The sequence below is a fragment of the Felis catus genome, chromosome D3 (genome assembly GCF_018350175.1).
Source record: "Felis catus isolate Fca126 chromosome D3, F.catus_Fca126_mat1.0, whole genome shotgun sequence".
Taxonomy (NCBI): domain Eukaryota; kingdom Metazoa; phylum Chordata; class Mammalia; order Carnivora; family Felidae; genus Felis; species Felis catus.
This window is the reverse complement of record NC_058379.1, coordinates 67,110,854-67,135,164: the sequence shown is the minus strand read 5'-3', so window position 1 is coordinate 67,135,164 and position 24,311 is coordinate 67,110,854. Positions and strand designations below refer to the sequence as shown.

At 42.2% G+C, this 24,311-nt stretch overlaps 1 protein-coding gene across 6 annotated transcripts in view; it reads left to right on the top strand.

Moving 5' to 3' along the window:
- HDHD2 (haloacid dehalogenase like hydrolase domain containing 2) overlaps positions 1–20,349 on the top strand; it is a 37,996-nt gene extending 17,647 nt beyond the window's left edge. For 5 of the 6 annotated variants that reach the window (XM_011288014.3, XM_011288013.4, XM_011288016.4 and 2 more), the window contains 4 exons: positions 224–308; positions 12,966–13,182; positions 15,612–15,675; positions 19,526–20,349. In XM_011288014.3, coding sequence (XP_011286316.1) covers positions 224–308; positions 12,966–13,182; positions 15,612–15,675; positions 19,526–19,629 — 470 coding nt within the window. In that variant the 3' untranslated portion in view covers positions 19,630–20,349. Of the gene's footprint in view, positions 1–223; positions 309–4,949; positions 5,030–11,195; positions 11,351–12,965; positions 13,183–15,611; positions 15,676–19,525 lie in introns of those variants that run through there. The other variant, XM_019815237.3, reaches the window with a different exon arrangement.
- Positions 20,350–24,311: the final 3,962 nt, after the last annotated feature.

Sequence of the window (24,311 nt, the reverse complement as noted above, 5' to 3'; positions counted from 1 at the left end):
AGCTGTATAACACCATGCAAAAGGAATATGCAAAAACACTAGAAGACCCTTTTCTTTAAGTATTATTTATACTTCCAAAGTACATTGGGCAGGATAATCTCTTAAATTTCAGATTATGGCTACAGTAAAAATTTGTATTTGATTGACTAAAGCTATTTTATTATAAAATGTATCATTACTGTTAATTGCATTTTTCAACAATTACATATTTTTCCTTTCCCAGGAATACAAACAAGCGATCCTAACGCTGTGGTCATAGGACTGGCACCAGAACATTTCCATTATCAAATTCTGAATCAAGCATTCCGGTAAGTCTTCAGCTATTTATTTTTCATCTGATCATATACTACTCTCTTCCCTTCCTTATTCTCTGTCATGTCAGGTTATAGATATATTTTACTTTCTGGCCACCCAAATTGTACATGACGATAGATATCTTCAAGATCACTTCAAGATCAACATTAAATCACATTGCTTACTATTTGCTTAGTTTTTTAAAAATAATCAATATGTTAAAAAGTGGTGATGATCTTTGGGGTTTTTCTGGTTTGTAGAATCAATATCCTCGGGCAGAAATTCATAATAAAATTGCAACTCTGAAGCTAGCAATTTTGTAATGGAACCCAAGTCCACCTGCTCGATGGGAAGCAAAGCCAATCACTGAGATACAGGTTTGCAGCAAGGAAAGCTTATTCGAGAGGCAGCCGGAGGAGGAGACCAGAGGACAAACCTCAAATCTGCCTCCCCAGAGAGGTAGAGAACAAGTGTTTTGTAATCATAGGGGTTGAGATTACATAAATATCGATGAAAAGGGCAGGGAAACTTACATGAGTATTCATGAGGAAAGATGGAGCGTGATCACTGAGCAAACATATATGTGACATATCCCATGTTCACTTTGGGGTGGAGATTTAACCCCAGAATAAGGCAAAATTCAGCCCCTGACATCAGGAGGTTATCTTAGGACAAAGAGAAGAAGAGGCTATGGGCATGCTCTGAGAGCTGGTATAAACTGAATGGGGTCTTGGGCTCATTATCCTAAGTAAGGAGTGCAGGGCTTTGCTTGTTCATAGACTGGAACCATATCAGATGACCTTGAGTCCAAGCTTCTGCAGAGACAGCTAGTGGATTTGTTAGTGGGATCTGAAAAAACAAAATAGCTGATTAAGGGGCAACAGTTCTCTGAAAAACAAGATTTAAACTTTCTGCTCGTTTTAACCTCGTCAATCCCGTGGGGCATAGTTTCAGTTTTATGTTTTATTATCATTTCTGTGATTCTCCATTGACTATGCTATTCTCTGAGGAAGATATCATCCAGGCTAACGCTCCAAAAACAGTACATGTGATTCTTCCTCCAATGACAGTCTAGGCTATCAAGAAAAGTTGACACATTTGGCCACACTTTCAGAGATTATTTGATAAGTGATAATGGTAGTCTGAACTGGGATGGTGGCAGTAGAAATGAAGAAGCAGATTTAGGTAGTGTTGACATGACTTGATGGACGGTTGGGTTAAGGGGGTGAGGAAGACCAGTGAGTCAAGGAAAATGTCCAGATTTCTAATGTGAGCACATGTGACAGAACACTCCCAGTTAGGGTTCAGGAGGTGATAAGTTTAGGTTGGGGCTGTTGGGCCTTTGGGATATCTAAGTGGGGGTGTTCCAAAGGCTGTTGGTAGAAATGGGGGAAATAACAACACGGAAAATGTTATAAACCTTCACTTGTGTGTCCATTTTTCTACGTGAACTTTTCACTGCTGCTTCAAAAAGAAGACGGCGTACTGGTTCTCATACTTCCTAAGATAAATTGTTATCAGAATTTACCCGCAAATCTGCTCTAGAGTGAGATCGATCTTTTTCCTTGAATTTTTCATTTTTCATAGATTTTTCATTTTTCATCTTTTATTTCTTGTCAAACCATTAAACGGTGTAATTTGCCTTTGAATTTATGACGAGCTAAGTAGTTGTAAATATTGCATCAGGTTACACTGAACTTGTTAAAAAACTTTTAATAGCTTGGTAAATTTTTGGTATTTAATTACAAAGAATGCCATAAAAACATCATTTTCTTTCTAGTACAGAGATCTGCAAGAATCATTATAATGTATACTTGATGTAGAATTCATTTCTTGATGTAGATGTCTAAGAATCAGAATGTTTTTAGGAAACTTTAAAATTCACTACAGGGTTCACACATCTGGGCACATTTTTTGCTGTTGCTCTTGGAAATGGATGTTCTCATGGACAGTCTTTATGGCCAAAACTAGCACTTTGGGAACATCCACGTTTTTCCCCTGTATGAGCATTAATTTTAGAACCTCAGTTAATGGAACCTATGGCTACTTATGTACTTTTATTTGTGACTTTCTTAGTCACTGTGATGGTCAAGCCTTTGTCTAAAAGGAATGAACCCACTTTTTATAGCTGCTCAGTATCCATTTACTATATTTGCTGGAGAACCATTGCTATGCCATGTTGCTTGAAGATGTACTTTGGGGTATATAGTATTAAACTTTCTTTTGCTTCGCCTACTTCAGTTATCCTCCTTTCGCTTCTTGGGGAAAGGAGCAGGTGGTTATCTGACGTGCTCCTTAAGTAAAATTTACAACTGTGCCACAATCAGTTTTCATTTAAAATAGAGAACTTGCTATGAATTCTTACTTCTGAACTTACCCACTACCCTTTACCCATTTCTTTAACCACAGAATTCAAGGAGAAGGTATTGATCGATTTTAGCTGGTAATTTGGGAAGGACATATTTAATAGGAAGTTGGGAGGTCTCTGTCTTAGATGAATACTAGACTCGGTAATAAAAATGTACGTTGACATAATACTGACTTTGTAATTGCTCGGATGCTGTCTAATTAGTACACTTCCCTAACCATATTGATTTTTTTAAACACTACGTTTTAAAGCATTACAGTGCACTTATAGGTCAACTCTAATTTCACAAATGCACTTAACAGCTGGGTGGAGAATTAACAGAAGGATTTTAGGTCTTGCCCTTCTTTGCATATTGATGTCTCCACCGAGACTATGCCTCCCAACCAATGACTACAGCTGTTTGGATTGTGTGTGGCAAATATAGACATCTCAAATGAACCACTGATTAGCTAAATTACTATTCAGGTTGATAATGAGAATAAGCATTGGATTTTAAACCCCATTGCATAGCTGCCTTGAATAACAGCTTCAGGGGCATATTGCCCTCAGGCAGATACATCAACCTTCCCCATTACACTGCCTCTTATTTACTGTGTTTTGAATGGGTACTTCCCCGCCCCCCACAAATGCACAGTACAGTCTGTCTACAAACATGTGCTAAAATGTCTGAATGAAATTGAGAACACTGAATTTAAAGAATTGATTTTGGGGAAGGATAGGAACCACCTATAAGGAGTAGATACGATTTGGGTTTGGATTCTGTAAGGCATTCAAATCCTAAGAGCCGATGGCTGGTGGCTTTCCCCCTTTTGTCTCCTACGAAAAGATACAAAGTATAATATAATGAACACTCATATGCCTGTCAACCAGTTTAAGAAATGCAAACTGTCAACACATTTGATATCCTCTGCATATCCCTCCCCAATTTTATTGCCCAAGACCCAAAAGTAACCGAGGTTATGAATTTTGTGTTTATGGTTGTCATACATTTCTTTATACTTATACCACATACACAGGTATCCGTAGACAGTATGTAGTAGTATTTTGCGTGTTTTATATGATACATATTCATCAATTTTCTTCATCTTCTGGTAGTATTGTATGAGTCATCAACGCAAATATCCAAAGCTCTAGTTCCTTCATTTTCCCAGCCATAGTATGAGCTTGTAGCAAGGTTTTTTTGCATCTTCTGATCTGAGTTAGAAACCCAAAGCTTGAGCATTTTAGTAATGGACCAATTATAATTAAATTTGATGATCTCTATGAGGAGAAAGGCTGCTGGGCAAGCAGCTCACTTAATAACCTAACTTGGAGTTAGTGACAAAACTAAAAAAAAAAAAAAAAAAAAATCAGCACAAAAGTGATATGTCTTCATTGTAGAAAAGTTTAAATGTTCAAAAAAGAAAAAAGAATAAATAAAATTACCTGTAATCCTGCCACCTAAAGAGAACCCCAGTTAACATGCTAGCACATAGCCCGTTTGTTTCCACGCACATAAATATCTAGATAAAAATAAGAATGTGTGACACTGTGTGGTAACTTGCTTTTTAAAAGCTCCACGATGGGGGCACCTGAGTGGCTCAGTCTTTTGAGCGTCCACCTTTGGCTCCAGTCATGATCTCAGGGTTCTTGAGTCTGAGCCCCACATCGGGCTTGCTGCTGTCAGCTCAGAGCCTGTTTCGGATCCTCCGTCCTCCCCTCTCTCTCTGCCTCTCCCCTGCTCACACACACTGTCTCTCTCTCTCACTCAAAAATAAATAAATATTAAAAAAATAATAATAATAACCCCACGATGTATTGTACATGTGTTTCTGTATTCTTTTTTTTTTTTTTATGTTTATTTATTTATTTTGAGAGAGAGAGAATCCCAAGCAGGCTCCATGCTCTCAGTGCAGAGCCTGGGGGAGGGCTCAAACTCATGAACCGTGAAATCATAACCTGAGCTGAAAGCAAGAGTCAGATGCTTAACCAAGTGAGCCACCCAGGCACCCTGTTTTTCTATATTCTTAAGTAGTCTTCCAAAATGTGTTTGAGTCCCACAGCATATCCCAGTTTAAAAAGTGCAATAAATTGTGTAGCCATCTGCTTCCCATTAGTTATTCCTAGGATTTTAAAGTTAGTTTTGAAAAAATGAGAACATGTTTTCTAAGCAGTATTCGTGTTCATTCCTTAAGATTGTGTTCAGAAGTATCGTTGCTGGGTCAAAGGAATTTGGGGAAAAAATTGCAGAGAATAGCTTAACCTAGGAAAAATTAAAGTTTTTTGTTTTTTTTTTTCCTAAATTAAGCGCAGCTGCCCTGGAGCTTCTAGAGGAGCTTATTAAGATGTCCTTATCACTGGAGATAAGTGACATCACAACTTTCACAGGTAAATGCAGAGATGCAGGCTGCTTAATGATAATGTTTCAGGACTTTGTTAATGACTTCTTTCCTATAATTGTTGCAAGGTACATGAGTCCCCAAAAAGTCTTAAAGGGGTGTAGAAATTAGGTTTTTTTGGTTTGGAGGAGGAGATTCTTATTACCGTGAATGGTTTTTGTTAAATATTGAATTGCTTTCTTCACCCCATCTCCTTATGAAAGGAAATAAGACGTTTACTCCGGTATATTCAGTTCCTTAGAAAGAGAAGAAGAGAAAGGGAAGAAAAAAATGAACAATACTGGCCTCAGATATTATGCATTTGGACAGTAACTCCTGAATTTTTTTCTAGGTGTTTGGAGCCCTGGGTAAGAGCAGTTCCAAAACGATGTGGCAGCAGGGCGTAAAGTAGGAATATTTCTCTGGGCTTTTTCTGTTTTGAAAAGGCCGATTATGATGCAGTTTTTTTTTAATTTTTTTTTTTAACATTTATTTATTTTTGAGACAGAGAGAGACAGAGCATGAACGGGGGAGGGTCAGAGAGAGAGGGAGACACAGAATCTGAAACAGGCTCCAGGTTCTGAGCAGTCAGCACAGAGCCCGACGCGGGTCTCGAACTCATGGACAGTGAGATTGTGACCTGAGCCGAAGTTGGACGCTTAACCGACTGAGCCACCCAGGCGCCCCTATGATGCGGTTTTTTAAATTGAAGTCCAGATTATAAAAATAAAACACTTTGGAGGTGAGAAATTGTTTAAGACTTATGAACATGAGTTATGTAAAGCATTCCACTATATATATATATATATGTATATATATATATGCAATCCATTATATATATATATATATATATATATATATATATATATATGCAAGAGGACTTTATATGCCAGTTTGAAAATCAGAATACAGAACTGAGTTGAATATGAGTCACTAACTACTCTTCTTTTTTAATCAATTGGGGAGATTCTTTTATGGTCAGGGCAGCTCTTGCTGCTCCAAATAAAAGCTTCAGGTGAGTAAATCACATGAATATATTACTATATATTACTGATTTTTTTTTTTTTAATTTTTTTTTTTTCAACGTTTATTTATTTTTGGGACAGAGAGAGACAGAGCATGAATGGGGGAGGGGCAGAGAGAGAGGGAGACACAGAATCGGAAACAGGCTCCAGGCTCCGAGCCATCAGCCCAGAGCCCGACGCGGGGCTCGAACTCACGGACCGCGGGATCGTGACCTGGCTGAAGTCGGACGCTTAACCGACTGCGCCACCCAGGCGCCCCTATATTACTGATTTTTTAAATTGGATGTATAACAGGCACAGTAAGGTGCACAGATTGTCAGTATACAACTCAATAAAATTAAAAAAAATTTTTTCTTAATGTTTATTTATTTCTGAGAGAGAGAGACAGAGGATGAGTGGGGGAGGGGCAGAGAGAGAGGGGGACACAGAATCCGAAGCAGGCTCCAGGCTCCGAGCTGTCAGCACAGACCCCGACGTGGGGCTCGAACTCACAGACCACGAGATCATGACCTGAGCCGAAGTCAGATGCTCAACCGACTGAGCCACCCAGGTGCCCCTCAATAAAATTTTACACATAGACAAAACTGTGTAACCTCCACTCTGATCAAGAGCCAGAACATTTAGAGCGCCCTAGAAGGCTCCCTAGCCCAGTCAACACTACCTCTTCCGTAAGGTAACCACCATGATTTCTGTCAGTATTACCAGTTCTTGATCCTCATGTGAATGAAATCATCTAATTGTAGCATGTTTGTGTGTTTGTGAGATTACCCAGGTTGTTGCATATAACAGTACTTAGTTTTGTTTTCTTCTTTTTCTTTTATTGTTGTTATGTTGTACAGTAGTCCATTGTATGGATATGCCACAATTTGTTTATTGATTTTACCATTAATGGCATGTAGATTGTTTCCAGTTTTGGCTATTATGAATAAAGCTGCTACGCACATTCTTCTACATGTCTTTTGGGCGGCATATGTGCTCATTTCTCTCGGGTCTGTTATCTAGGAAGGAAATTGCTGGGTAATAGGATAAGCACTTGTTTAGATTTAGTAAATATTGCCGAACAGCTTTCCACAGTGATTGTACTAGGTCATATGTTCCCACTAGCTATCAACAGGAGTTCTCCTTGCTCCCCATTCTCATCAGTGTCTTGCTAGTCTATGTAATTGTAGCTGTTCTGTTTGGTGTGGCTGGTGGTATCTTACTGAGTTTCAGTTTGTATTTCCCATACGAGTAATGTTGTTTTCACATACTTATTGGCCATTGGATAGCTTTTGTGATGTGCCATTCAGATCTTTGGACTTTTCTGCCTGGACTGTATTTTTCTTACTGATTTATAGGAGCTCTTTACACAGGTCTTTGGTTGGACATATGTACTGCAGCTATCTTATCCCTGTCGTGGTTTGCCTCCGTTAGTAGTATGAGAATTTTAATCATATGAGGACATGAAGTTCTTAATTTTGATGGAGTCCAATTTGTCAATATTTTCTTCTATTCTGCTTAAGAAATCTTTGCCTACCCCATAGTCATGAAGATATTTTCCTGAGTTTTTTTCTACCAGCTTTGTTATTCTACCTTTAACGAATACATCTGGGGTCTATTTTAATTAATTTTTGTGAATTATGTGAGGTAAAAGTTCACTTTTCTCCATACGGATATCCAGTTGTTTCAGCAACATTTATTGCAAAGACCCATTCTTTCTATTCTAGAATCGCAGTGGTGCTTTTGGTGCTTTTGACATAAATTCAGTGACTATAGATGTATGGCTCTGTTTCTAGATTCTTTATCTACACTTGTGTTGTTCCATACTGTCTCAATACTCTGGCTTTCTAATAAGTCTTAATATCCAGTAGTGTTCATTCTCCAACTTTAACCTTTTTTAAAATTGTCTTGGCCATTCTACATCTTTTGAATTTCCATATAAAGTTTGGAATTAGCTCGTCAGTTTCCACACACAATAAAAGCCTACTGGGAGTGTGATTGGATTCTATTTAATCTATGAATTGGGGTAGAATTTACAATGATATCTGAACAATGATGTCTCTTACAGTCTATGACAATGGAATGTATCTCCACTTAGGTTTTATTTTTGTGCTTTTTCAGCAGTGTTTTTACAGTATGGGCCTTAGATGTTTTGTTAAATTAATCCTTTTATTTCTTGTTTTTTTGAGGGTGTTATAAATGGCATTTTACTAAATTTCATTTTTAAGTGGTGTTGCTAATATACAGAGGTATAATTGACTTTTGTATGTTAACCTTGCATTTACTGATCTTATATTTACTTACTAAGAAAATAAGTTATTTGGAGAGTCTTTTGGATTGGATTTTCTACGTAGTCAATTGTGGCACCTGCAGATAATGAGAGTATTCCTTCTCCCCTACCAATCTTTATGTTTTTATTTCTTTTTTTTTTTTTTTTTTTTTGCTTTATTCCGTCTGGGACCCCAACTGCGGTACTAAACAGAAGTGGTGATGATAGGTAACCTGCTATTAATGAGACAGTTACTGTGGCAGTATGACATTGGAGATATTCTGAAGGTTTCCGTTAATTGTTAATGAGCTTTTCCTTTGATATATTTCACGATTTACTATTGTTTTAATTTGAGCTTTTGGTAGTTTGTGTTTCTCGGGTCAGTCGGGAGCGTCAGTACTTTGGTGATCGTCTAATCCAGTGGTTCTCAACCAGAGACATTTTTGTTTCCCAGAGGACATTTGGCAATGTTTGGAGACATTTTTGGTTGTCACAACTGGGGATGAGCAGTGCTGCTGGTACCTAGTGGGCAGAAGCCAGGGATGCCACTAAATGTCCTACAGGGTATCTGACAGCCTGACAACAGCATTTTCCAGTCCAAGAGGTCAGTAGTGCCAAGATTGAAAAGCCCCCCGATCTACTTCAGCCTCTTCATTTGAGAAGAAACTGAGGCCCACAAACATGACGTGATTTGCTGTTACCTATTGTAAATAGCATAGATACCACACTTCCTGTATTTATGAAGAAAAATAATGTGCCATTACTGTCAGACAGATACTCTGAAAAGGTTTGCATATATCATCTCTGTTCCCCAAGATGGTGGGCATTATTCCGCATATTAAATCAAGACACTCAGACGTACAGGGCTTCATCCATGAATTTATTCAGTAGCCATTTAGTGAGAGGTGCCGGAGCTTTTTTTTGTTTGCGTCTTGGAAGTAAGAGATACCATGATGAGTAAAACTGATGGGCATGGTGGAAATTATATTCTAGTGAGGAAGACAGACTAGTCACAGTTGAGTAAGGACTATAAACTATAGTTTATACAGGAAGTGATACAGGGGACAAAGGGTGATGAGGGAAGAGATTGGAGGCAAGGAGGAAGTCCACTTTACATATGGAGGTTGGAAATGTTTCCTTGTTGTGTGGACGTTGAAGCTGAGACCTGACGAGTGAGCAAAAGATAGCTTTGTGAAAGTATGGGGAACTGTTTCAGGAGGAGGGAACACTGGGTATATGGGTTGAAACACAACAGAGTGACATTTTCTTTTAAGTGAGAAAAGATGATTGTGTCTGGTACACAACCATGGATAGGGAAGGTGACTTAAGACTGGAGATGTAGACGGGGGGTCAGACAAGGCAGGGACTTAGGCTGTAGTGAGGACTTTGGGTTTTATACTGTTTGAAGTGAGAGTTGTTGAGGGATTCTGCATGTGGAAGGGATATGATCCTATCTTTCCTTTTTTTTTTTCTTTAAGTTTATTTATTTTGAGGGAGAGAAAGAGAGGGTGTGAGAGAGCACATGTAGGTGGGGGAGTGGCAGGGGGTGAGGAGAGAGAGAGGGAGAAAATGAATCCCAAGCAGACTCCGCACTGTAGTGCAGAGCCCGGTGTGGGGCTCGAACACATGAACCTCAAGACCATGACCTGAGCTGAAATCAAGAGTAGGATGCTTAACCGACTGAGCCACTCAGGCGCCCCTACAGCCAGAGATTTTTTTTTTTTTATGTTTATTTATTTCAGAGAGAGAGATGCAGAGACAGAACATGAGCAGGGGAGGGGCAGAGAGGGAGAAGGAGACACAGAATCTGAAGCGGGCTCCAGGCTCTGAGCTGTCAGGACAGAGCCCGACGCAGGGCTTGAACCCATGAACCATGAGATCATGACCTGAGCCAAAGTTGGACACTTAACTGACTGAGCCACCCAGGTGCCCCAACAGCCAGAGATTTTTATTTTTTTATATTAAATATAATTTATTGTCAAATTGGTTTCCATGTAACACCCAGTGCTCATCCCAACGGGTGCCCTCCTCAATGCCCATCACCCACTTACCCCTCTCCCCCACCCCCCATCAACCCTCAGTTTGTTCTCAGTATTTAAGAGTCTCTTATGGTTTGCTTCCTTCCCTCTCTGTAACTTTTTTTCTCCCTTTCTCCTCCCCCGTGGATTTCTGTTAAGTTTCTCAGGATCCACATATGAGTGAAAACATATGGTATCTGCCTTTCTCTGCCTGACTCATTTCACTTAGCATAATACCCTCCAGTTCCATCCATGTTGCTACAAATGGCCAGATTTCATTCTTTCTCATTGGCACGTAGCATTCCATTGTGTATATAAACCACAATTTCTTTATCCATTCATCAGTTGATGGACATTTAGGCTCTTTCCATAATTTGGCTATTGTTGAAAGTGCTGCTATAAACATTGGGGTACAAGTGCCCCTGTGCATCACCACTCCTGTATCCCTTGGGTAACTTCCCAGCAGTGCTATTGCTGGGTTACAGCGTAGATCTATTTTTAATTTTTTGAGGAACCTCCACACCAGTCTTCCAGAGTGGCTACACCAGTTTGCATTCCCACCAACAGTGCAAGAGGGTTCCCATTCCTCCACATCCTCTCCAGCATCTATATCTCCTGAGTTGTTCATTTTAGCCACTCTGACCCAGCCAGAGATTTTTAAATCCGGCCTTCCTTGTGCCTTTTTTCCCTTGTTTCTTGAACCTCAATAATTTTACAGTTAGATATAGACAGAAAATTCTCAGATTTATTGCTGATGCATTCCTGGTGGTTACAAAAGCAACCAACCCTTTGTTCCCCTGTCTAGAAAGTGTACAAGTATTGGGGTGTCTATTTTTGATATTTTTTTAATGTTTAACTATAAATATCTTTTTATCTGTGTCCTAGAAAACATTTACCTTTCAGGCCATCCTGAATATACCTGGGCTCTTCAGAGATTCAGTAAAGCTCGTGTTGTTCAGAGAAGGACGCTAAAAGCAGGCACCACTTCCTTGCGAGATGCCTGTCTTCTCCAGCCTGGTGAAGAACCAGTTCCCATTTAGAGAGATGTGGACGAACCCACAGTTTCAGCCCTTCCAGGGAAGGCACTAAAGTACTGCCTGGGAATTAAGTACACACATCAATCAAGCTGATAAGTCTTATCCCCAGTTAATATATAATAAAATATTAACAAAGCTAAATCAAATGAGTTTTTAGTTTAGCTATATCAGTGGAAAGCAATTTTGAGGTCTGTTGCATAAAGAATTCCAGTTCCGTGGTAGAGTAGCAAATAAATGGGATTGGGGGTGGGATGACAAGAGGAGGGGATAGATAAATTACCCGTTATTATCTCACTATCAGCAGTGTTTCTTTAAGGCCAACATAGTGGCTTTATCAGGTTTCCTAACCATTGGATTTCAAGATCAGCTTTAAGAAGTAAATTTGTGTTAATACTTAGCGAATACATTTGGAGGATCTATCCTATGCTGTGAACAATTCATAGTAACTAACAGTAAAGCCCTGTAATAGTCCAGTATTGGTTTTACTTAATAAAATATTTAATCATAAATGTCTGAATTCTGCATCTCCCACAGGAAGGCATTTCTGTGCCCACTGACAAGAATAATTTAGCAGTTTCATAGTTGAGCGCTTAATTACTCATAATTGTGAAGGGTAAGACGTGATGAATTCCTCCTCGATGGACATACTAAATATTTTAACTAAGGAGATGGCTTAAAGTAAATTAAGCCAGTGAGATCATTTATTACATTGGTTAAAAGCAGTTGAAGAAACAGATCTTGCCCCGCATCCCATTAGATGAGACTGTGTGCGTGACAGTCTCTGCTGTGTCCCTGACTGCAGGCTGCACTGTCGGGATCGGTGACCGGTGTCTGGGGAAGGGGGTTGGGAGGGAAGTACGAAGAAGCTGGTGCGGTTTCTTGGATTATGTTTTGCCTGAGTCACTAATGAGGCTCCTTAGCTCTATGTAGAGTTTGGTTCTCAAAAGACTGGGAAAACTCTTTCTGCCCTTTTCGTTGGCCTGAGAGCATTTGTCCTAAATCAGGACAAAGGAAGGGACTCGGCACTTGGTGTGTGTTTCAGGGAAAATGGCCTCATTTGCAAAGTAATGTCCAAGCAGTCAGAGGTACAACGAAGAGGTAAAGGTACAAGCAGAAAGTCCTTGTAACGTGCTCTTCTAAACTTCTGAATTAGAAGGAAACTTACATTCTGGAGTAAAGAGGAATCCAGATACTTCCAGAATGTGTCAGTGCGGCAACAGTTGTGTCAGATTGTAAAAGGCTCAAGAGCCTCCCGCTTACCGTTAGGGAAGGTTGAAACAACTTGTCTCATTAAGTTAAGCTTCTTCCCTCGAGTGTCTTATTTAGCTTTACTTCTCTTCATTCTCTCCCTGGTGATTTGGGTAAAGTGTCTGAAACCACTAAAGGTAAAAGGTTGAAGCAATCCCAAATTTAATAATCTATCACCTTTCTTGTGCGTATCTGAGTGTAATTCCCAGCAGTTCTCAGCGAATTCATTAGAAGACAGCAAGTCATTAAAAGTTAATAAGAAACTATTTGTTTCTGTGAGTGTGAATAAAACCACTTTGTGAGTCTGACATTCTTTTCCAGTCATAAAAGCCTTGCTTTTAGCCAATTTCCATTTTCTCTGTCTCCCCAGGTTACTCCTGGACGGGGCACCTCTGATCGCAATCCACAAGGCCAGGTATTACAAGAGGAAAGATGGCCTGGCCCTGGGGCCTGGACCGTTCGTGACGGCTTTAGAGTATGCCACAGACACCAAAGCCACAGTAGTGGGAAAACCAGAGAAAACGTTCTTTTTGGAAGCATTGCGGGGCACTGGCTGTGAACCTGAGGAGGCCGTGATGATAGGAGACGTAAGTAGCAAAGGCCCGGAAATGCCCTGAGCTCACCCATCACGCTGGGAAGACCCAACTCCAAAGCACTGCTTTGAAAGCCACACAGACTCTGTTACTGCTGATACCAGCTGGTAGTAAGTGGTACCTACCTATAAACAGGCTTGTCCGTAGATGCATAGTGATGCTCTTCTAAAGAATTGAAATTTTGATTATTTCTGACATTGTTCACAGTGTGGTGAGATGTGTGCGATCCAAAAGACCATTTAATGCAAGTCAATTAAATGCTTTGTATGTCTTTTTGAAGAAAACCTCTACACAAATTTCAGTTTTTTTGAGTATTACTTACGCAGAGAACAACGTATACCTAAAGAATTCTACCATTATTGATTTTTTTTTCCCTAGTATATGCTTTATGGACGAACTTCCCAATCAGCGTGCCACAAATAGCTACAGATATTGATTACCTCAGCCCTCTGAGTGGTAGAGCTGACCCTGGATGATCGTAGGCTCTAGCCAGTGACCACCGGCCGGAGAGCAGCCGGAGAGCAGCCCAGTGTCCTGGGAAAACATTATTTTCTATGTGTGCTATGAGGAGGAAAGAGCCAGAAAGCACATTGGCTTGTGGCAAGTCGGTGGCAAGGATTAGATTTCAATTTTAAATAAACGCTTTAGGGGCTAGAAGGGACCATCGAGGTTGTCTGTTCCAAATCCCCTCATTTGATAGACTGGAATGCTGAAGCCCAGAGGTGAAGCTTCAAGCTTAAATTCCCACAGCTAATTAGTGGCCCAGCTGGAGGTAAAGTGCAGGCTCTGGACTCCCTCCAAAATAAACCATAGATCCCTTGCTTTCTTGACTTGTGATGGTGCAGGTGTATCGTGGGCCTCATTTCCTCTTCCACTTCCTTATTCACTCACCTGAACCTGAATAAGGTGGTCGTTAAACTCGACGTAGCTTTGAGAAACCATCTTTTCAGCCCCATCTTTCTCCCTTGGCAAAGCAGTAGCCGACTTTCCTAGGCACATGTGTGTCTGAAGACGTGGCGATGTCAGAATTCTTTATCCCAGGAGTTTCCGGTATTGGGACAGGATGGGAGATGGCAAGGGCATGTGATGGCCGTTGTTCAGCGGCGTGCAGGTTGTTACCTGAGAGGCGGTGGGTTTCCCTCCCTTTCCTTGTCCACTTTCCCCACCTCCCTTCATCTTTCTCTTCCTCTCCCCTCTCTCTGCCGCTTCACTATGGCAAGTTTAGATGCAACGGAAGGTTTTAAATTAGACCTTGAGTAGAGATTTTGACATTCTAGAACTCGTTTCCAAGGTCTGTTGTTGAATATTAATGATTTTTAAAAAATTTTTTTTTCAACGTTTATTTATTTTTGGGACAGAGAGAGACAGAGCATGAACGGGGGAGGGGCAGAGAGAGAGGGAGACACAGAATCGGAAACAGGCTCCAGGCTGTGAGCCATCAGCCCAGAGCCTGACGCGGGGCTCGAACTCACGGACCACGAGATCGTGAATATTAATGATTTTTGAGAAAAAAACTTTTCTTCAGGCATGGTCTTGAATGAATCCTGTCTGTAAAAAGTCCCATAAAGACATGAGATGGCAAGATTGATTTTCTTGATATATCTTCCAGCCCTTGGATTTTTATTTCCTGACGTTTATCCTCAGTCAACCAAGCATATTCCTCTCTACCTTGGGTAAGAATTGCAAAGAAAGCTCCCTTTTCTAACTGATCTGTTAGCCCCAAGGGTGGAGATAACCGAGAATCTCAGTATTCTGGTTTGGCTTGAATCCACCTGTGAGGGAGGGCCAGCTGGAAAGTAAGGATAGTGTGCTACATGGGCAGCAGAAAAGCTGACTTCTGAACCTAGTCCGTTCACTATCTGCAGGTGGATCATTTACCTTCAAAGCTGCCAAATGGATAGAATGCTTTCTCCTATGATCTGTTTTAAGAGGAGACAGATGTCCATGTGGAAAACATGAACTGTGTGGGGTGCCTGTGTGGCTCAGGTGGTTAAACATCTGACTCTTGATTTTAGGTCAGGTCATCATCTCACAGCTCATGGGATCGAGCCCCACGTCGGGCTTTGGGCTGACAGTGCAGAGCTTGCTTGGGATTCTCTCTCTGCCTCTCTCTCTCCCCCTTTCCCGCTCATGCTTGCTCACTCTCAAAAAAGATAAACTTAAAAAAGAAAAGCAAATATGAACTATAGATGTGCTTTTTGTGTTTGGTCACTAGAATTACTGCTGTATTCTGTTGTACATTTTCCACCTCTGTAACACTTCCCTTGGTTCCGTGTGGATGTCCCCCTTTTCCTCTCTTGTATTTTAAGGAAAAAAATGCTCACGGTTGGCCATCCCAGCCTAATCCATCAGCCAGTTGGTAGGGTTTTGTTGTCGAGCTCACTGAAGACAGTGAACTAAATGCTTTCTTTATGCGTTCGTAGGATTGCAGGGATGACGTTGGTGGGGCTCAGAATGTCGGCATGCTGGGTATCTTAGTACAAACTGGTATGTATCCTCTACATAAGCCTTCTCTAAAACAGATGGTAAAATACACTTGCTTAAAGAACAGTCTTTGCAGAAATGACAAAGCCCACGGGGCACTGTAATTGTCTTTCTGTCACAGAGCAAAAATAAAATGGACTCTGGGTCTCAGGGGGAAAAGACAGTGTGGGAGGGCCCGTGCTGCACAAAATTAAGAAGACCAGAGAGAGTTGAGAGGTCATTTTGCAACTTACCTAGAGGTAACTATCGTGCTGGTTGACAGTTAGCATTTATGTGATTTTCTGGATATACAAATCACCACATTGGAACGGACCAGAGACCACTGATGGTGATGCTCTATGAAAGTATCTTTTTTTAATTTTTTTTTTTTATTGGTGTCAGCTAGAAGATGATAAAGTTGGTTTCCTGAGGAACAGGTGAGCCGAGGGATCTGATACTTTGTGTTAATGTTTGCATTTTTAAAAAATTACACAAAAAGTTTTTATCTTTCACTTACCGTCTTAGGAACTATTTTTCCTGTACCAAAATTAGAAATACTGTTTGTGGTCCCTCAAAGTAAATTTAAGGAAAAGCAGACCTTAACGGGGAGGACTCGGCTGACACAGAATTATGACTACAGTGGTCCCGCTCGGTGTCCTGGGTTCTGGCCTCAGCCTGCCCTGACCAGCCATGCAGGTGCATCTGCCGGGTGTCATATTTAACAAAAGAGCTGCAACTCAGAAATTGTTTAGAAAAAGTACATTTCCTCCTGACTGACATTTATTCAAGGAAATGTGGCTACAGAAAACCTATTTTAAATTTAAAAATAGAAGCAAGAAAACCTAGCTGCAGCACCCATGGAACAAGAAGCATTTGGCAGGGCCCGCGTGAACAAAGAGCACAGGCTGTGCCAGGGCTCCGGAGGGAGACATTGGAGCCTGGCAGAGGGTGACACCGGTCACTCCAGAATTCACATCTCTCAGTCAAAATGATCAGCACCGTCCCGGGAACATTACTGCCCTTTGATGTAAGCAAAACAGAGGAGGTATCAAGGTCAAGTCCAGAAGAGTCCTCACTCTCGTGATCCCTCCCTACATCTTAATTTCCAAATTCCTGCCATTCGCTGTTTTATTTTCTGGTCACTGAGGAAATCTTCAGGTAACTATTTTTGCTCTTGTGTATTAGTCCCGTGAACATTTTCTTTCTTTAGGTCACGTAATTAAGGATTTACACGAAGTGTCAAAACCGTCCCACACCAGTGTCTCGTAGGCCCTTCTCCCCCTTCCCCTGGCTGGCCTCTGCAGCTTGTCCCTTTTCTGACTGCCAGTTGGTTGTGATCAGCCTATCACAGAGGCACCCAGTTAGTCTTAGAGAAGCCAGCAGCGTAACATACTCAGATTGAAAACGTATAACCAGTAAAGCAGCTATGTCCAGTGCAGGGAAACGGGCCCGTCTGCGCTGTTCATCTCTGGCCAGAAAAAATCCCAGGTGAGCCCACTGTTGTAAAAGCAGACAAAACAGCTGGCTCCCTTGATAAACTTGAACTCCATGCATGTGAACAACCAGTAGGCCTCCCGGTGTTGAAAATTATCCTAAAGATTTTAACCTCTTCGATTAGAAGGGCTTCTTGTGGATAGTCTTGAGCAGTTTTGTTTCTCAGTGAGTAGCACACGGTAGACGCTCAGGATACGTTTGCCCAGCGGTTTGTTAGTAAAGGTCTGTGGCTGGTCCTGCACAAAATTGATTTGTTTAGCATGTAAAACAATCTCCTAGAAAGGACAGGGCCAGTCTTTATCTAACATCATCAAAACGGCTTCCTGTATTCTCCCTCCATTCATCATTTATCCACCCAGGAGAGCACCGAGTGCCACAGTGAATGCGGCAGGCTTGAGTGACATGGCCAGCTTCACGCCCTCGGCCCACATTATTGAGCACGTGTTGTATGCCAGATACAGCTTGAGGTGCTGGAACTCTCACACCTGTGTAAGCCACCGTGTCCATTTGTACTTTGTAGACACCCCACTTGCAGGGCCAGACCTCAAAAGCGTTCTGCGAGCCCTTATCTCCATGGTTGAGAAACTTTACTTTCACATATTTGCCCTTAGCCTCTGGATCCAGGAAGTAGGTGGTATGAGCAGTAGTCGGTCATTGACTCATGGATGAGACCAAGTAGAAACATGGCAAGAGGTTATACTTCATGGAACTTAAGCTTGAGAAAAAACTAGCAGCAGAATTTTCTGTGTGGCCCATGCTGTGAACAGGTGCCTTGAGGACACTAAGGTGAGTGAGGGAGATCTTCATTACCTCTGTACATTTGATGCTGGCTCTGTTCTGTAAGAATTCACAGTAAGACAAGGCAGGAAGTGTCTTCACCGTGCAGAGGTGCGGAACAAGGGATCTTTCAGCTTTGTGTTTGCTGGGCAAAGCCTCTTGAAGAGGTACTTGTAGAAAATGGAAGGAATTGTAGAAAACGGTGGGTCTGTTGGTAGGGGAGCTGGATTTATGGAAAATTGCCCAGAAGGTGCCAAAGGATGAATGGCAGAGATCACAGAAAAAGGGATGAGAGAACAAAGAGAAGGGGGACGTGTGGAGGCAACAAGGCAGCCTGTGTGGCTACAGGACACTTGGCCTTGTCTCCAGGGCCTCAGCTGAAGCAGTGTTCTGCATTTCCTTCCTTCCTTCCTTCCTTCCTTCCTTCCTTCCTTCCTTCCTTCCTTCCTTCTCATTTTTAAGGAAAAAAAAATGTGGCATGCTCACCACGTGCTGGCTGCTGTGCTCAGTGCTGGGAATGAACTCACTGGGGAATGTAACACACATGGCCCCTGCTGTCAGAGAACTCCGTCTTAGGAGTGATACAGACATTAAACAGATAAATGTATAATTGAACTTGTAAATATTGTGGAGGCAAGGAACAGAGTGCCGAGAGAGAACAACAAGGAGGAGGTCTAACTGGGATGGGAATATGGAGTTTGACCTGAAGCATCAGGGAGACAGCCAGGTGAGAAGAGTGCTCCAAGCAGAGGGGATGGCAGGTGTGAAGGTCCTCAGAGAGCCAGGTCCAGTCTAGGACTGCAGTCTTGTGAAAGCAGCACATGCTAAGGTCAGAGGGATGCCGGGGCCATATGACAAAGGGCCTGGTGGGCATCAGTAGGGATTTGGGTTCTTCCTGAAGGGCATTTGGGACCCATTAAGGGTGTTTAAAGAGGGACCATGCATCATCTGGTTGACATTTGTAAAAGCTCTGTGACCACTGTGTGGAAGGTTCCTCTCCGTGTAAGGCTGTTCAGTTGTGGGTCCTGCATTCCAGAGCCGGAGGGATGGGGAGACACAGGCAGGGTACCTGCCCCGCGGTGCCCTGCTGGGCAGACCATCCGGCCTGGCCCAGGCCTGTGCATATCTGTCACTTTCCATCCCCACCCCTGGGCATTCATTTGTCAGGCTCACAGGGTCCCTGTGTGGCAGGAGCACAGGCCATTTCCAGTTATCCTCAGGAGCTGACAGGGCCTCTGCCCTGTGGTGTCCTGGCTTCTAGTGAAAAGCATTGATTCCCCCATCGTTCCTTTCTTTAGGGCTAGTGGGGAAGAAAATGATTTTACCAGCTGTGGAGATCTGAAGGAAACCTTAGCCACCAGGTGACCTAGGCCCTTTGAGTGTCCATTGTGAAAGACCAGAGTCCTGGGAAAATGTTGGATGTGATATTTCTTTGAATCGCCTCATTGCGTCTGACGTTTCAGTAGGAGATGCTTTGGGAGACGTGGAGCCCGATTCTCTAGTACTTGCCAGGGTGGTCCGTGGCCGCCCAGATGCTCATGGGATGTGATTAACATGGCCTCCTAACAGTAGCCTTTGCTCACTGGCTTTACTTTCATTTCAGGGAAATATCGAGCAGCAGATGAAGAAAAAATTAATCCACCTCCTTACTTAACTTGTGAGAGCTTCCCTCATGCTGTGGACCACATCCTGCAGCATCTACTGTGATCCTTTATGTGAATCAGAAGCAACTCTGGAATGAATCCCTCCCCAACTCCATGCCCGCAGAGATAGACATGGACCAACCCTCCTCTATTGTGCATTAATTAGAAAGAAAGGTATTGAATTGCAGCCAGCCACTGAGCCTTGCTTATCCCTTTTGTTTTATTTTGTAAAAGAAGATGAGACCCAGAGAAAGGGAAAGCTGAGATTTTATGTCATTCCTTTTAAAATATTCATCAGGCTAGGCAGGGCTGGGAGGGGGACTCTCCTGCAGGGAGTCGTGTTCTCTGCTGTCTCCTCACTGGCACATTGGGAGGGGGGAGTGTTCAGATTGTGAATAAAAGTGAATGGCATTTTTTAAATTATAAAATAATGTGTCAAAAAGTGTGTCGGGCTAAGGTTTTAACATTGAGCTCAGCTGTGAAATCCATCAGAAGTGCCAAGTGGAGTACAAGTCAGAAGAAGCAAAATAAATTGTCCTTTAGCCCAAGTGATCAAGTGAATTTGCTTTAACGGATGTTGAAAACTAGATTATCTCCTGTATTATTCCCAGCACGGGTGACTTCTTTTTCTCTTCATTAGCCAGAGATGACTAATTTAAATTTAGAACCTGATTTTAATTTAAAATAATATTTCCATTAATAACCTATTCATTGCAGATACCTATTATACTGTGTAACAGTTGTTTTGGAAATTTTATGTAAAATTAAAACTATCAGTATTTTACAGATGTTTTAATTAGACATTGTTATTAACAGGAACAGTGCAGAAACTAAAATCAAGCCTTTAATGTCTTATAGACCATGCATTTTTGAAGTTAGTGTCCACCAGGGTCCTATTAACTGTACATTTGCAAGATTTCATTATTTTTGCCTCTGACACTATGGGAAAAATCTTTTAGAAGCTATTGGGACAGATTCAAGCTTTTATGTACTTGGTTACTACAGCTGTAAAATGAAATCTCGTCTTGTAGCATGGATTATTCTTTTCATGTTAAGCCCACCAAAATGAAGGGGACTAAGTAGGTAATGATTTTCCTAGTGCATTTGCATACTGTGATAATCCTGGGCCTTTGCAATTGTTTTACAGGGCTCTTGGGCATTGAATTATTAGCATGTAATTGTACATCATTGTGGTGTTCACCTTATTGAAGCACACACTGATGTTAATGAGTTTCGGGCTTTGATGCTTGTTTAGAGATCAGCTTGGTCTTGGATGGGAGGGAGCATAGCTAAATAAATGGCAGCTCCCTCTCCTTTCAGTGGTTTGGCGATCACTCTGTTCTTGTTTCTGCAGATGCCCCGACCTAGTGCTTAAACGTCCTAGAGGGCAAAGCACGTGTGCTGGGTCTGCTGCCCCAGATCAGAGGCGTGAGTGGAATGGCCAGGAGCAGAGGTTCGGGGGCCTAGCCAGCAGTTAATGAGCTGGGTCCGTGGGCAAGTCACCTAGACTTGTCTGTGAAGTGGAGACAGTGCCAGCACCCACCACTTAGGCTTGTTGTGGGGGTGAAACGCCTGACCGGTGTATCAAGTAGAATCGGACAGATGCTGAGTGCTGTGTGGTTTTGGTGCTGACGATGATGCAGGTGTAGGAGGACTGTCCACACCAGGTAATCTGGTAAGGGTTGATAGAATTCACCTCTACAGTTGGTTCAATGGGGAAAGTCTTCCTGAGGATTCAAAAAGAGCGAGACATTCTATTCCGTCTAAACCACACGCGCAGAGGCACAGAGAGAGCCGCTCAGCAGCAGGTAGAGTGTGCTGCCCGGTACCTGGGGGATGTGCTGTATTCAACCTCGGCCTGTTACCTGGGTCCCTGGGTGAGTGATTCGTTGACCCAGGCACCATCGAGTGTTTGCTGGTTGCTACATGTGCTAAGTGCCGTGCTAGGAAATAATCACGTGTATAAGACAAGGATTTTGCCCTGAGGAAACTTCCTTGTGGAGGAGCTAGGGAGAACATACAAGACCTTGTTCGGACTCCAGTGGCCCTCCTCTCTGATGTCCACCTGACTGCAGGTGGAATGAGGCATTCCCTCCTCCTTGCCCTCATACCATTTGTTAGATTATATGTTGGTCCTCCCATGTCCCTTCTGCCCACCAGACAGGACTGGGTCTCGTTCTTTATCGTATCTCCTGCAACACAGGCACTCAGATGGTTACGGAACCAGTACAAACCAGCTGTAAATATTATAGGAATTTAATGTTGGAACATATAGCTATGAGTAGAGAGGAGAAAATAAGTCTCATTTTAGACTCATTGCCTATAGGGGAGGTCCCATCAGACACTTGGAAATAGTGGATCTGATGCTCTGGAGACAGACTAGAGCTAAAGCAAAGAAGTAGACATCACTGATGGGTCAGGGATCAAACAAAATGACAGGAATGGATAAGGCCATGTGAGCATAAGGCCCCCAGCCAAGAGAAATGGCTTCCTTCTTCCATTCTAGTTTGGCCCTATAGGCCATTAAAATCTTTGTTTGATGTTTTATTTATTTAACAAACATTATATAGGGTTTGTTGGCTGACGTGTCCATAGGGAGGTTCGTGAGGATAAATAAAAATCTTATTTTAGACCTGGGTTACTGTAAACATTACCAGCACAGCGGGGTGGTCTGCCTTGGAGGAGATGTAATAACTGAAGTATCTAAAAGACCTCTTTTTCCAGCCGTCCCATTTAAAGAGCTACCCCATGGTATATGACCTCAGAGACAGTGTTTGCCTCAGCTTTACTGTAATCCTCTCCTAGGCCCATTTGGGGACTGGAAAGGGTAGTAGAGAACACCCACTGTCAGGGGAGGATTACTGAGCTTCTGCTGTCAGCCAGGTGCATGCCGGGTGTGGAAGAGGGCAGAGCAGTCTGGTGGTGGAAACGGACAGCTGCCCCACTACCTCTCTCTGTACCTCCAGAATCAGCTGGTCTCACCGTAGCTCTTCCTGCCCACCATTGTACATCTGTCCGAGCCACCAAACACTTGTAGCCCTGGATGTCAGGAATGCCCTTGGAAGGATAGTGCCATCACCTCACCCTTAACCCTACATTCAAAAATTGTTGTACCGCGTTAGACCCGAAAGTCACCACACCTTACACGGGTTGTGTTCATTTAGTTTGCACTCAGTGGTTGTTCGCGTAGCATGGAACTGAAATCCTTGGGCACTTACAGTAAAGAATTTTTAAAACTGCACTCCTCTATTTCACTGAAATACCCTGCCTTAAACAGCAGAATCCCTTTTTCATACTGGCAGTTGCTTGCATAAACCCATGTTTGCATTATCAGTTTCCTTTGACTTGTCATAAAAACTCTTCTTCAGCATAAACACATAGGACCTTTGCTGACCTTCTGTTATGTCAGCCATCAAGGCCTAGTACCCCCAAAGCATGCTCTCTTTAAGGGACAACCAGAGCAAGCACGAGAGCACCAGAAATCATTTATCGTTTACATTATGTGTTAAAATCAAACAATTTTAAATACCTTTTGTCAGTGCTTACCTTCACGTCCTACACATCTCAACTTCTCTTTGGTTAATGTGCCTGAGGAAACCAAATTATTAAATGCCAACTGTGGATAAAGTACAAAGGAAGACAGAGTAGAATGTAGCTCCCAATTCCTAAGATGCATGTCTTCTAGTTGGGGAACGGAAGCATATAAAAATATATTGAACTGTCCCAAGGGCTGTGACAAGTTCAAGATATTTTGTAGAAGTCCTCTCGTAGAAGAGGTCATGTGCAGTGAGCTGAGTGCCTTGGGACAGTAATCACAGCTTCTAGCCTGTAAAGCAGATACAGTGCTCATTTTAAAGAACATTTTGTTCATTCAGTAACAGTGAAAAAAGTACCACAACCATGGGGCTAACACAATAAAACCTACACACCTACTTAATACAATAGATCTATGGCTAAGTGATGAAGAAGAAGAGGGAGGGAGTAATTTTAGAGAAGTAGAGCCCATCTGGGAAGGCTTCTGATGGTGACCCGAATGAAATGTGGAGACAAGCCGTGAATTCTAAAGGTAGATAGTTAACCTTAGTTGCTGACATCTGAAGATCAGGGGATCTCAAATGCAGATCGATGACCACTGGTTTTCCTAGGAAGACTGGAAGACGTGGCAATGTTGGGTTATCTTCCACCAAGCTTACTTTACCCATATGTTACTGTGTTCTGAGTTCCTATAGGCATTGTGACTTCTGCGTTGGGAGAAAATACCACATGTCGGATTAAGTTAAATTGTCCTCCCAGGCCAGGCTCCTATATCCTCATAAACTTGGATACACTTCTAATCTACTTTTTAAATAATAAGAGACTCTAAACATAAATTAGTCGTATGTCTTAGTTGGTCTCTCTATCTCAGAGCCCCACTAAAAATGAAAGTTAAGGGATAAGGAAGGTATAAACTCACAAGGACAGCCCACAAGAAGAGATACCAGTGGATGAGAGGGTATAGTAATTTGAAGGATGGAAAATAGATGGGTTGCTGATAACTAAAATCAGTGCAAAGAAAGACAAAAGTCATCCTGTAGAACCTCAAAGATCCAAGGCTTGGAGACACTAGATAGAGAGGAGATGAGGTGTGAGGGTTGAGAAGCAAGGAATTAGTTTGAAGCTGGTAAACGAAGTGATTGGAGCCCCAGGAAAGCCTCCCCACTCTGAGCATCCAGATGAGAACCCCAGCCACGCCAGGAGAATGGAAGT